Source organism: Aplidium turbinatum, chromosome 15 (genome assembly GCF_918807975.1).
Source record: "Aplidium turbinatum chromosome 15, kaAplTurb1.1, whole genome shotgun sequence".
In the NCBI taxonomy this organism is placed as follows: Eukaryota; Metazoa; Chordata; class Ascidiacea; order Aplousobranchia; family Polyclinidae; genus Aplidium; species Aplidium turbinatum.
Window position 1 is genome coordinate 5,576,817 of NC_137486.1, and position 14,143 is coordinate 5,590,959.

The window sequence follows — 14,143 nt, forward strand, 5'->3', positions numbered from 1 at the left end:
ATTTGCACGTCATTGCTTTCAGTGAAGTGATGGAATGACTCGAGTGTTCTCATGGGTCTAAAGCTTGTTAGATTGTTTGTTTGACATTTTCTTAACGTTACTAAAAACACAAAAGCGTACCCTTCAACAATTTAAACAAAAACGTTGCTTATCGCTTACGCTGTAACAAAGCAGGCAGTTGGCTAGTTCCTGTGGTGAATTTGAATTCTGTTAATCACAAACGCAAGTTGTGAGACAAAGATCAGTTTTAAACAAAACGTACAGATAACATCTAACGACGTCACAGTTACGGTACCGTATGTAAAAAGGAGAGTTTTTTCAGCTGAGAAACTATCAGTTGCCTAATTTAAGTGTGTCAGTTCTTGCTCTGACAAATGATAGGCTGTTGTTAAATTTTACTGAATTATATCTGCCAACAGTATGCCAATAAACATAACGGCATGTTTTCTCGGAGTTGACATTCGTTGGCTGGTAATGACCCAGCAGATACGCAGCTAAGCCTGACAGGCGTAGTAGTAACTGGTAAAAGTTGATATTCCCAAGACAAAAAGCAGATATGTTCATCTATTCCAGACAGATTACATGTCCACAGCAGTCACTTTTTGCAATGAAGGGGAATAGCATTAACTGTCCTAATCTTGTTTCTGACGTTAAGTTACGTTTTTTAACATCAAGTTTCCAACATTGTTTAATGCGGTTAAATTAGGCCTATAACAATTTCAACAACTCAGCCAAGCAATGCAACGCATGGCAGGGAAGTCTAGAAAACCGAAGCATTCAAAAGCTTAATAGTCATGGCAAATAAGAACGACGGTGTGCCTTTGGTAACATAAATGCAATTTTTCAAACTTTTAATTAATTATTTATATAGAAATTGTGCCACTGTCTTTATCTTACGAAACCAAATGCACATTTGATAAAGAAAAAAGGGTCTTGAAATATTCTGTTAACAATTTCACAGCTTTACGTTTGGGTGTTCCGTGGTATTCAACCGAAATACAAACTTTAATATAAAAAGAGTTATTGTTATATCAGCTTTATAAAGTAAGAAAGGCTTTAGTTAGTGAAGTTTACTTTCAACTATAAGATTCTGCTTGCTTTTCTTTTGTATAACGGCATCGTAGCCCAGCCTCAAATAATAGTTCATTATTGTATTAGGCGCACGTCTAACAGTGGTTTGGCATGGCGAGAAGAAGAGCACGCGGAAGCTTCGATTTTAGTCGCATTAGTCTGGTGATACAAATCCAATTTTCTTGCATAATTTATGATAAAATCGTGAAGTTTAACGTTTCACTCCATTAGACACCTCGATGCATTGCAGTTGGAAGAAGGAAAATTGCAGCATGCAGGCAACATTTGAAGGTTCTCGCTCTTTTGAGTGTTTAGATTTGTTGGTTAAAAAATAATCTTAGAACGATAAGAATTCATTTGGCAGGCAAAAGCAGTGGTCGAGACTCGAGAGTATGTGGCATGAATTAGTGGTACGATACTGATGAGCCCAGCCCAATGGGCAAAACACGTGCCTACAATGCCAATTCTTGCTACCAACGACTTCCGAGAAACATGCGCGTTGTGGATAATCTTGACCAGTGTGCATTATGGAAAAAGCACAAAAGAAAATAAGAATAGGCTGATTTATGAAGCTGACAAGCTTCCAGTAGCTATGAAGCTTAACAAAATTCTGAAGGGTTTGCTTGTTTTTCAAGCAGCAGTTTACATATTGATCGGTTTGTGGCAGTTGGAATCACTGTAAGTTTAACACAAAGAAGCAGAATTTGCAATGTATTAAGTTTTGTTTTCACCACGCGTGATCTATAGACTTGACTGGTTCCCTAGAAACTTTCCCATTTTACTGATTTAAATCCTAATTAAAGTTAAAACAGCACTTTTCTGAAATTACGTTTATAAAGCAAAACTTTGTTGCGACAAAAAAGGAACTGCCGTAAAATCGAAACTAGAACTGCATTTTGTCAAACCAAGTCTAGTTGACAGGCGACAAATTGTGATTTATTTGCACTGTTGTTGTTGTGAGAGTTCTTTGTTTTTCATACAAGCCATGAAAGAGGAGGAAGCTTTCAACATGGACTTGTCTCTGCATAAAATATAAAATTTCATTTCATTCTCGCTCGTTTATGTGTTATCTTTCTATTGTAGTGTTGCGCAAAATGTTAGTCATTTTTGATATTCAAGTATTTCAGATGATGTTGTTTTGTGTTACACGATGAAACTTTTACTGGTTTTCTAAGCAGCATTGTTGGGTTTATCACAGATTTTACTGAAAAAACTCTATTCATGTATCATGGTTACGCCTCTAAACCAGGCCCGTAATTATACATTTTAGCTTGGGGGGCTCAAAAGCTGTTGCGAAGTAAAAGGCTATGCACATAACATTTGTAGTTGCAATGAGTCAAATTTGCGGTTTTTTGGGCAAAGGCACGGCATACGTTATAAAGTCACAAGGTGCTAGATAGCAGTAATTTCGAATGATTGGGATAATTCCAGCCAAAACATGGGTAATTCCAGCCAAAATGATCTCTTATGTATCTCTTACTTTGAGCTTGGGGGGGGGGGGCTTTGCCCCCCCCCCCCGGTAATTACGGGCCTGCTCTAAACGTTGAAAATACAAATTTTGCTTGCGTAGTGAGATCACATATCCATGTGCAAGATTCAATCTAACTCTTCCTTTTATGACAAATTTAGTTCCTTATTTTCTTGCATTGATTGACTTCTCACAATCTGATCTTTATTTGGTGAAGTAATAAAATTACTTTTGTTTAAAATAAATCACTTTTTACGTCAAACAACGTTAACAACATGCCGTAAGAAATACGCGTTTTGTTAGCTGATAGCCGAGTCATGTCTTGGGGTGTCCATTTCTTCTCCATATGTTGAACTTCATGTTGCAGTTGCAACTTGCATGTCTGCTGGAGGTATTTGTATTCTGTGAGTCATTACCTGTCCCAGAACTTGCTAAATCATTTGATTGTTCATCTGCTTCAAATTGAAATTGTTCATCTGCATTAAGAGAACTTTTGAGGAACAAGGGTCAGGTAATCCGAGATAACTTACTTCTCAGGATTTGTTGCCTTACTATTAATCCGGTTTGACTGATTGAGGTAATGATTGACTCAAACAAAGTCGCCTCATTAGAAGCTTTACCATAGTGGATTTGTATAGACCTTGCAGACTTACCGTTGGACCACTCAGTCAACCATTAGACGCAGTCTACAAATGAGGCTTATATTGAGTTTTATTAGGAAATATAGCTTTATACAAACAAACGATCTTGGCTATTTACCAAACAAATTAAATTTATTTCCAAGTAACGTATGTAACCGTTTTCAGGTGCGTCGTTAGTCATGAATATTTTGAACTGCATTGAAAGTTAACTGATAAGAAGTCTTGATTTCAAGTTTTGCTACTGAGCATTGAAAAGCGACTGCATCTCAAACCGCATGTTTCCAGCTGTTATGGGAGGAAGTAGTTCTTCCACACATAATCGTAGCAATGTCTATGAACATCATTCAAACGTGAACGAGTGGGAGCATTTGTACGCTGAAATTATTCATTCGAGCAGTAGCAAAAAGCTTTGGCCAAAAAGAAGAAGAAAAGGTGCTCGGATTTTAGCTGGAAATACTGAAGGTCAAAGAATATTAAGTTGGCATGTTTGGAGGTCAAGAAACTTATATTTATTTGGAATCAAATGCGACCAAAAACTGTTCTACTTAAAACCTGGAAAACGAAAAAAAATTACTCTTGGTAAAGGCTCGTCCTTAAGTAACATAAGAGAGGATGATAAACGTCTATTTCAGTTGAAAAAATTTCAACAAAACTCCAGAAATACAGTCTTGCATCATGTCAAATCAAACAAATATCTTCGTTGTGCTGATGACAATGGAACTTTAAAATTAACAAGAAGCCAAGAAAGGGCTGATGGGTGGCTCATTAACGAACAAAATTCTCCAAACGATGAGGATTAATTCAACTTTGTAATTTGAAGCAATAGGCATCGTACGGCATGAGCTATTTTTGAGTAAAGTTTCCATCAAATCTTGGGAAAGATAGACTGACTTCAAGTTTTTTACTACTTAAGTTCGTCACAGGAGGTACACTGCGAAGTAATGTTCCAACCCTAACACAATAGGTCTATGACAAATGCAGCTTAAGTCCCAAGAGACAAATCTTTATATCTCTCAATAAATTAGCACAGAAAAAGCAAAAGAATTGTTACTGTGTTTGTGCTGCCTTCAAAACTATTCAGTGAAAGTGATATTTTACGGTATTGCCTCAAACCAGTAACTCTCAACCGCGGCCCATCAGGCCGCATGTGGGCCTCAATTATTCTTTTTGCGGCCCTCATCGATGCAGCAAAAATATGATTTGTGCTAGAACCATATATGGCGAGAATACATCGTTGTCATAAAACTTACGTGCTAGCAAAGCAATGTTTTATACTATAATAACGTTTAGCCACACAGAGAAAGTAGCTGTGTTTATCCGTGGAGTTATGTCAGACTTCAACATTTGCGAGCAATTTCTCCTTTGCGTTCCGTTTGCGGCACAACACAAGGGATAGGCTATATTACGTTTCGTGAATGTCGTTCGTCTTCTGGAAGTACTTTTGTACCCGTTGTTGTGTAGTTGTAACAAATGAGTGTTCTTCCATATTGGGGAAGAATCAAGGTTTTCATGGACTTGTTCAGATGGTGTAAAGAAGATAATCTAACCCTGTGATGTCGCACCACTACATTTTACACCAAGAAATTATCGTTGTTAAGTCACGGAAGATTTCTAATGTGATAGAAATCATAACATCAATAGCAAATTGGATTCGTGCAAATGCGCTTGATCATCGCGAGTTTTTAAGTAATTTCTGGTAGATATTGATACTGACCATGGAGACGTGCTTATGTTCACTGCCATTCGGTGGTTAAGCTGTGCTGTGATTAAACCAGAGCAACAAGTCAATGGATCATTCGAAAAACATGATTGATGAATTTAAAAGTCGCACTAACGGTATCAATTTTTCCTGCCCTTGATGAAAATATTTGTAACATCTATGGCAAATCAATAGACGCAGCCACCGGCCCAACGATTTACAACTGAAACTGCTAGATGTGCAGTCAAATGTGAAGCTGACACAAGCATGCAAATGTAATCATCTATTTTACCTTTGAAGTCGAATCCCAGAGGTAAAGTATCCCTTACTTGATAGCCAACGTACTGAAAAAATGCTTCTGTTCAACATAACTAACATGTGTGAAGCACTTTTCAGCAACATGATTGGAATTAAATCCAAATATCACAATCGATTGGCAAACTATCAGTTTAACCAGCTTTTGAGTAGTTCTTCTGCATCTTCCAACATCACCCCTCGTTTTGGGAAACTTATCAAAAGTCAAAGCTAACATCAAGTTTCACATTAAATTGCATTTGTTTTGTTGTGGCTCTTTACAAAATTAAGATTTTTAATTTGGCCTCCATGCTGAAAATGGTTGAGAACCACTTCCTTAAATGCTCTCGTGGCCATGATGCTCTAGATTTTGAATTTTTCTTCTACAAAAACATGCGACATATTTCAAGATTGTTCATTTTTCTGAAAATTTGTCTCTTAAAAACTTATCCCAAATACCAACTTTTTCCAAAAGATTTGATACTGGAGCCAACTTTTGATTTAAATTTTTTGTTTCTTTATTTTGTCAAAATCCGATCGCAAAGTTCACCTGGTGGTCCAACATATTGAGCATCTTACATTTAAAGAAATTTGCATGTTTTTTCTAAGGTTGTAAATCGTTCTTTTCTCAACTTTGTACTTTATCGATTGAAAAATGGCCTTTTTATGAGTCATGTTTTGCTTGGTGACAAACAGCTTCTGTTGAATCCATGTGTGCATATTTTTCATTTTGTTATCATTTGAAAACATACGTTACATGAAGCGAAGAGTTTTTGATTTGTAAATGATGTTGGAATATTTTTTGTTCGGCTTTAAGTATGGTGATCAAACTCCAAGAAAAGCGATGCATTCGCCACTCAACTTACGGCTAGCTAACGATACGTTTCATATAAATAACGTCTTGACAAAATATAATAGTGACGCTTTAAGAAGAGATTAAATAAAAATTATCTTCTTTCAACCATTTGTGATTGTGCCATTTGTGCCTGTACCCGTTATCCCTGACAGAAGGAAAAGCTTAGTTTGGCTGTGGCCTGCTTCATGGGTGTTGATAGGGAGAGTCCAGGGAGTGCTTTTACATTTGGGCCCTGGATGGTTTTAGAGGTCCGAGAACTTAAAGAAACCTCCACAAGTATTCTTTAAATTTTGCATCGTCCGCCCCGTTAGCTCAGTGGTTACGCGCCAGGCTCAAGATCAAGCGTCGCTGGTTCGACTCTCGGGGTGTGCGCTTGAGCAACGCATTTTCAGGACTGCTCTCCATTCAGCGGCACCTAGTGGATGGAATAATTCCCCAACAAGACTTCAACAATCAGAAAACTTCACTCTGCCAATCTCGGTAACCGGCCCTGCGTCAAGAGCCTCTACAAGTATGCGAAACCACCAGGAACAACCAATCAAGGCTTTGACAGTCCGAGTATAAAGATTCAAAACCAAACCAAGATATAGTGTGTGCAGTAGCGGATCTAGAAAAAAATGTAACTTGGCACCAAATATTTCAAAAAATAATACGCCGGAAAAAGAAAATAGTCTAGCAAGCAGTGTGGGGATTATTACCAGAAAATTTTTGACAAATCTAACCTTGTTTTGATCGCTTTTGTGCATTTTTAGGACCTATGTTATTTTTCTTTATCAAGATGCACAGCTTATGTGGGGCTAATTGACCAAATTCATCAAATTAAAAATGGATTTCTCTAAAAATTTTAGTAAATTCGAGAAATTTGAGTTTTGGTTGAAAATTGAAGATACGAAAGGTTTTCAAGAAGTTGTATTGAAGATTTTTCCATACTGAAACCATGCGTTCCCAATGCAACGCGTTAAGTTGATGATATAACATTGAACAAACAAAACGAGCGAAAAAATTTTGCAGAGACGCAGGCAGTTTAGTTGTTTTTTTGGATTTTTCTGTGTTGTATTCCCCGAAATCGTGTTTACAGAAATTTGATGGGTTTCAGAGCTCATTTAGGCTATTTAAAAAAATCCACAAACAATATGAAACAAAATCTGTCGTAAACTCCGAAAAAGCGCTTTTATGGTGAACTGATTGACGCCTTTCGCGGCCATTCATTCCTATTTACAACTCTTGTGTAGTAGGCTAGGCTGATGATAAACAGCCAAAGATAGTACATCAGGCAAAGCACATTTGACTAGATGTCGTGCAAAAGAGGAATTGTCATGGGAATTTTACTTCATCCATTATTTATGTTTTTATACAGGTTACGACTATACTGTATAAAGTATAAACTACGTTTTTGTTTATTGAAGCTACACTAGGTAGCCTACTTGAAAAATCTCCCTAAAAATGTAAAAAAACGGAATTCATTTCATTTTTTAAATAAAATCTCTTTAAACCATACATAGCTTACAGTAGTTTGAGAAAATATCGTTGCTACCCTCTTAAAAACCTGTCTCACCTTTGGTGGGACTCAAGATCCTCCCTTGTTCAAACAAAATTCACAGTAACTTGATCTATTCAAATTTCCTTGATAGCCTATTATCACTTTTGTTGCGAGTTTAATTCTGGTTGCAACGAAGCCATCTATGAGTTTCAATACATTAGGATTAGGGCTTAGGCCAACGAACAAGCCACGGTTATGATTTTTACACACCCTCCTTCAAATCAGTTGCTGAGATTGTTTTCTTCAACGTCTTTTGACAATAAAAGAATAGTTGTTATTGCTTTTGGCAATGACAAATCGAAGATTAATATTTTTCTAATCATGTGTTTATTTCCAACAAAACCATTCATGCAATGACGCCGTTGACTTCTGCCCCAACAAAAAACAAATTAAGATACTGTACAAGACTTGCACCGAAACCTGCACCCAGACGAAAAAATTCGTTATTTTTACATTGATTTTACGTCTGGAGATGTTAAATCAACGTAAAAAAGACAGATTTTGCTGTCTGGGATAATGTAAAAGTGCTTGGGTACAAGAAATATTTGAATATATAATTGATATAGTTAAATAAAACATTTACAACAGGGCTACTCAACTAATGTTAGCAAAGGTCCATTTTGACAAGTTGAATATTTTTGCGGTCCGGTGAATATTTCACACATGCAACCACGAAAATTAAACAACCAGTAGCCTACGAGCACCGAAAGACTTTTCAGGTAGTAACGAGTAGGCTACCGTATGTAACACGACTTGGATTTTTGTCTGACACAAACAAAAAAATAAAAAAGGAAAAAATGTATTGTGTTTCTTTGTAGTGTAGCTGTGTAGATTGCACATCAGAGAAGACGGCAAAGCGTTGGGGGGTCTGGGGGCGAAGCCCCCAGCTCTTTGGATAATCACAAAAAATTGCTTTTCCATAATAGAAATCTGTTTAAAGAGGCCTTAAAATGTGGCAATGACGTTATTCTTCCAGAAGCCAGAGGTCCAGCTTCAACATCCAGAAGGTTCGGATTCGGACCGCGGTCCGCCAGTTGAGTAGCCCTGATTTAGAACACGTGGCCTCTCTGTTACGCTACATCAGCATTGTCACGCGCATTTTGCGTAGTAGGTTGCAAAATGTTAATCGTGAATAAAATTCATTGGTTTGCAGTCGAATCGTACGTCCATCGTCCCGCTCATGTAGGCTACTTATAATAACGTTGTCACAACAACACACGTTTTCAATGACACTGCAAATACTCGCTCACAACTGCTTTTTAACCTAATTGTTGACTGATATGCCAAAGCAAATAAAATAGAATCTAAAACAGAGGTTTCTTGAAAGATCACCAACATTTTTGCTTTGAATCAGCGCAATTATAATTAAAAACAATAACTTTAACCTATTTTCTTATTGACATAAGGCGGGCATGCAATCTAGCAATACAATTACTTCCTATGGTAGACATAACGTTGTTTTATTAAACTTTAAAATAAATACACGCATGTTTAATTGTTTATACAAGATATAAATACACAATCCACATGTGTTCAATCAACGATGCCTTGTTTATATTGTAGTTTATAATATTTTAATATAAACAACGCTATTTAATCCAAACCACGTTTAGTTGATCGATCAAGCTACAATTCTAACAAAAGATTGGCAATGATTCGACTCCCGGGGTGTGCGCTTGAACAACGCATTTCAAGGACAGCTCTCCATTCGGCGGCTACTAGTCTAGTAGGTGGAATAAATTTGCAGACTACATTTCAACACAATCGGAAAATTCATTCTGTCAATTTTGGTGACCGGGCTTGCATCAATGGTTTACAGCCTCTATAAGTATGCAAAACTGCCAGAATTGAGCTTTAAAATAAGCCTCAGTCCTTGGATAAAGATTCCAATAATAAATCGATCAATGTTAAGCATAAGCTTATATTGCACTGCTTTATACAATTTTTGAATTTGCACGAATACTTGACTTTGCGATACATCATTTATATTGATTTATGACAAAAATTTGTGTAATTTGTAGCTGCATCCATAGAACAAGAAAGGTTTCCTTCGTCTACTGAAACCATGCTGAAACAGGTTCATTTGGTTAACATGTTTAGATCAAATTTTTTTAAGACTTTTCTGCATAACAACGCTAATTAATTTCAAAAACTCACTTTAAAAATAAAAGGCGGCTTGTGTTTAGCAAAAAAGATTTTTTTCAGTTGACAAAAGCAATACAGGTAGCCTATCAACGTTAGACAAAAGCTCAATTAAATAGTGAGCTATTAGCCTCAATTTTTTATCCTTTACAGTATAAGAAAGATAATCTATGCGGCAGTTTTGGCTTTCTTAGTTGATTCTCCATGAAATAGCGTTCTCGTGCGAAACCAACCAAAGCTTTTTCCCACATCTGATACTAGGAAAACATCTACCTAGGAAGAGTTGAGTGGCAACATGTTGGATGACATATTTTTTGGTATATTGGGATCTAAAATATCGAAAGAGCCTCGCATCATCCATTGCAACATTTTCGTGCGACGGTTTTGCCCCTTGCTTTGCCAAAACCTTGCCATCCGTTTGTGCTGAAACATACATAAAGCAGTCTGGGGTGTTTGATGGTCTCGCAATAACAAAATAAAACTGGTTCTCCCACATGTACCACTCCAACCTCTTTCTTGACTGACATGCAAGGATAAGTCTGCTGCTCGTTTTCTTTGGATTTTTTATCCAAAGTTTTTGTTGCGTTAAGCGATCAACGAATTGGACTGCTCTGGGATGGTAAATCCACCTGTTACGTATGTTAAAGATAGAGTTGGAGTCAAGAGCAACAGAAAGAACTGTTCCATCCATTTTTTTATCTTGGTTTTGGTGGTCTTCTGCTTCTGAAATTCTATCCTCTTCAATGTCAGAAGACGAACTACTGTGTTGCAACGACGGTGATGTGGAAAATCCATCATCAGAAGTATAATTGTCAAGCACATGTTTAGATTCAAGCGAGATAGGTTGGTTGTGCAGATACCACAAGCAACCTTCTGCTCCATGTTTCCATTCTGAGCTGGTTTTTGAGATATCCACCGGTGATTCTTTCAAATTCGAATAGCGCTTCAGCTTTGACGGCATCCAAGGACAAAGACATAAAATGAAGCAACACTTTTTTTCATCATCACAGTTTTCTTCTAAATCTTTATTTTTGTTTGTGAGTTTTTGCTTTTCTGGCGATTCTTTATGAAAGAAGGCTCCCATCTTTTAGCTAGTTTTTGGTTGTAATCGGTAGCTATGCAATAAAAGTTTTAGATAAGTGATACGTAGTCTAGGTTAAGTTTTTGCAATCTGTAAAACAATCAAAAACACATTTTTACATTTTAAAATATGTGACTGTTTTTAAGTACCCTAGGTCTATCCAAATTATCTTAATCTGGCCAAGTTGGGCTACAACTATTTTATATTGAAAAATAACTTCCTCAACCCACGAAAAAAACACCTCTCCAACAGAAATATAGAATTTTAAACTAGCTTTTCGTTTATAGTCTCGTTGCTTCTCAACTTGTTTAAACTTTCATTAAAGTAGCCTGGTTGTCTGATAATGTTATTTATTAGGTTTGACTTTTGCGTGTTTTATCAAGGCTAAAATAAAATCTTTTAATAAACAACACTATGTATTAGACCAGGGCTTCCCAAACTGGGGGTCGCGACCTCGCAAGGGGTCGCAGAAAGTGTGCCAATTTTACTCAAAGTACTGCATATTAACACTTCTGTGCAAATTATTAACTGTAACCAAACACGTTGAGAGTAACGCACCGAATACGCGTATTTTCGCAAATTGGTGTGATAAAACGGAATTGTAATTCAAAGCCCTTTTATTGCAATGTGAAGTAAGATGGCTTTGAAAAGTTGAAGCTAAAAAGGTTATTAGTGTTGAAAACTGAAGTCGTGATTTGTCTAAGAAAAAAAATGCAGACTTTACCCACCATTTTTGCAATGACATCTGGTTCTTGAAATTAAGCTATTTATCAGATTTTCTTAAAAAACTGAACGAACTTAATTTGTCTCTCCATAGAGAAAACATTTATGTTTTTACATTTGTTTTACATTGAAATCTAAAATTAAAGCGTTTATCAATACATTAAACGTCTGGAAACAAGAAGTTGAAAATGATTCATTTCAAATATTCTCATTTACTGAACATTTTTTGGTTAACAATGATGTAAAATCAAACGTTATAAGCCTTTGGTTATTAAACGTTTGTCAAATCTGTTTCAATTTCAGAAGTACTTTTTTCCAGAATTGGACAATACCAAATTATATTGAATTCAAAACCTATTTACAACGCAAAAACAAAGTAGCTATCCTACCGAGCACTTCTCTCAGAAATAAATTACTGATCCATCTTCTGACTTAAAGTTTACATTTTGTGGAAATTTATAAATTTTATGCAAAAAACCTTCACACTTTTTGGCTTAACGTTAGAGCGGAATATTTACCACGACCTGATTCAGCAGTAACCGCACTCCTGTCGCTTGTTTTGACGTGAAACTGAGGCAAATGCTGGGTAGCCTACTCGTTGAGGGGATCGTCTCAACAATGACATAGATCAGTTACCCCAATGATCGTCTCACCAATGACAAAGATCAGTTAAAATTTCCTTCAACCCGGCAAACATTGATCTAGAATCGTGGGAACAACTTGCCAGTGATAAGTCAATTTGGAAGAAAAGAACGAGAGAAGGCACGGACATTTTCGAGAAAAAAAAATAGAATACAAAAGGTTCAGAAAAAATTAAGCATTAGAAAAAACGCTAATACAACCACTTTCCCAACTCTCCAACTGTCCATACAATGTGGCTTTTGGCCAAGTCTTTTCCACTGTAGAGTAGGCCTCCAAAGCCACATCCGACTGGAAATACGACCAATGCTCGGATACGAGCTGGAGCCTACGACGACAATTTGTGCGAATCAGCGTTTTTAATGTTGACGAACAGACACCATCAAAACTAAGCAACATTGAAACCGCCTTGGGACCAGCATTAGCCAATTGAGTCATGACTGGACATGCTTTGTAGCAAAAAACGGTCGCATCCATCACACTCATATCCATCTGAATAAATGTGTTTGCTTCTTTATTTTGTTTCCAGTAGGCTGCGTGTAAACTGTAAAGTAGCAGTCATTGAGTTGAGTACCGTTAGCTTGTTTTAAGTTTTCGTTTGAAAACCTTTCCATCAATATCACAAATGTAGGCTATAGATTTCGCACTGTTTATCATTTTAACTGTGAAGGGTCGCGAAAAGTTTTAGGAGATTAAAAGGGGTCGCGAGCAAAAAAGTTTGGAAAGCCCTGTATTAGACAACTAGGTTACTTTAATGAAAGTTTAAACAGGAAGATAAAATTAGGGTTAGGCCTATATAACAAAATAATAAGAAAGAAATTGCACGTGCCCTGATGATAAACCGTTATATCTTTTGTCATCCGTTTAATCGATTTCTATGATCAGCCACTTTATAAATTTTTCTTCTTTACGACTCCAGATTCTTCCAAAATAGCTAATAGGCTAGCCTAAGTTGCACTTATTTAGTACAGTAAGCTGTACTAGGCTAATGTAAAACCCTCAATGGAGAAACGATTTTTTAAAACTTACGATTATAGAAAACTTAAGAATTTTGTTTGTTAACATTCTAGAGACCCATTTTATCAAGTAGGACCGGTACATATCTTTACCAGATCTGGTCAGATCCGTAGGCTACCTGATCTGATAAAGATATGTACCGTACCAGTAGGCCACTAGATAAAGTGGCTGTTTGGGATGCAATGTCGTAAACAGTTTCAAAATTTCACATTTCCTTAATTTTGGTTTCCACCTAATGTGTCATGCCTCGGTTACAAAAAATATATAGAAATTCAACAACAGATTTTATTGTCTATCCGATGTTTGCAAGAACATCGGCTTAATTTCCATCAAAAGTGTGCGGCATGGCAAGACACTCCATGCCATGCAATGCTTTTAGACTTGGAGTAATCATCAAGGATAAACATAGTTATAAAGCCCGAGCGTTTACGCGCTCTACTTCTTATTAAGGTTTGCATTCACTTCTTCTTATTCACTTCATTCACTAACTTCTCATTCACTTCACTTCTTATTAAGGTTTGCTACTTCTTATTAAATTTTGCATTCACTGAAAATTGATTTATATCATCAAACGGCATATTTTTCTGTTCATTTTGTACAGACCCTTTGACAAAGTCTTTGTTAACTTCTTATAAACATATATAACAAACTTTTAACTAATATAGGCTACAATTTGTTCTCACTACAAAACTTCTACTGTATTTTTTACTACCGTGGTGATGATAGCTTTGTGCATTATCAGAGCTATGGTTAATATTGTCTTGTCTTCATATGGGCTGAAACATTGGAATTCAGGAAGTTTGCAAAAACAACACTGCTTCCGTCGGATACAATAACAACGCTTTCCTGTTTTTCTGGAGATTCTTGTTTTAATTAAACGAGAAGTTTATAGAAGCACTAGATGCCCAACAATCTGCCATGAAAAAAAGTGCTTTATGGAAAAGTTTTGTCAAATGTTTTTCAACGTCTTAG

The 14,143-nt window shown here is 36.5% G+C and overlaps 1 protein-coding gene across 1 annotated transcript; it reads left to right on the plus strand.

Moving 5' to 3' along the window:
* Positions 1 to 3,356: 3,356 nt before the first annotated feature.
* LOC145784521 (uncharacterized) lies at positions 3,357 to 6,126 on the plus strand. Its single transcript, XM_082596356.1, has one exon. The coding sequence runs from the start codon at positions 3,456 to 3,458 to the stop codon at positions 3,978 to 3,980; it is 525 nt and encodes a 174-aa protein (XP_082452482.1). The 5' UTR covers positions 3,357 to 3,455; the 3' UTR covers positions 3,981 to 6,126.
* Positions 6,127 to 14,143: the final 8,017 nt, after the last annotated feature.

Excerpts from the sequence above, each read along its gene's own strand:
- LOC145784521 (XM_082596356.1), top strand. The coding sequence starts at position 3,456 with ATGTTTCCAGCTGTTATGGGAGGAAGTAGTTCTTCCACACATAATCGT.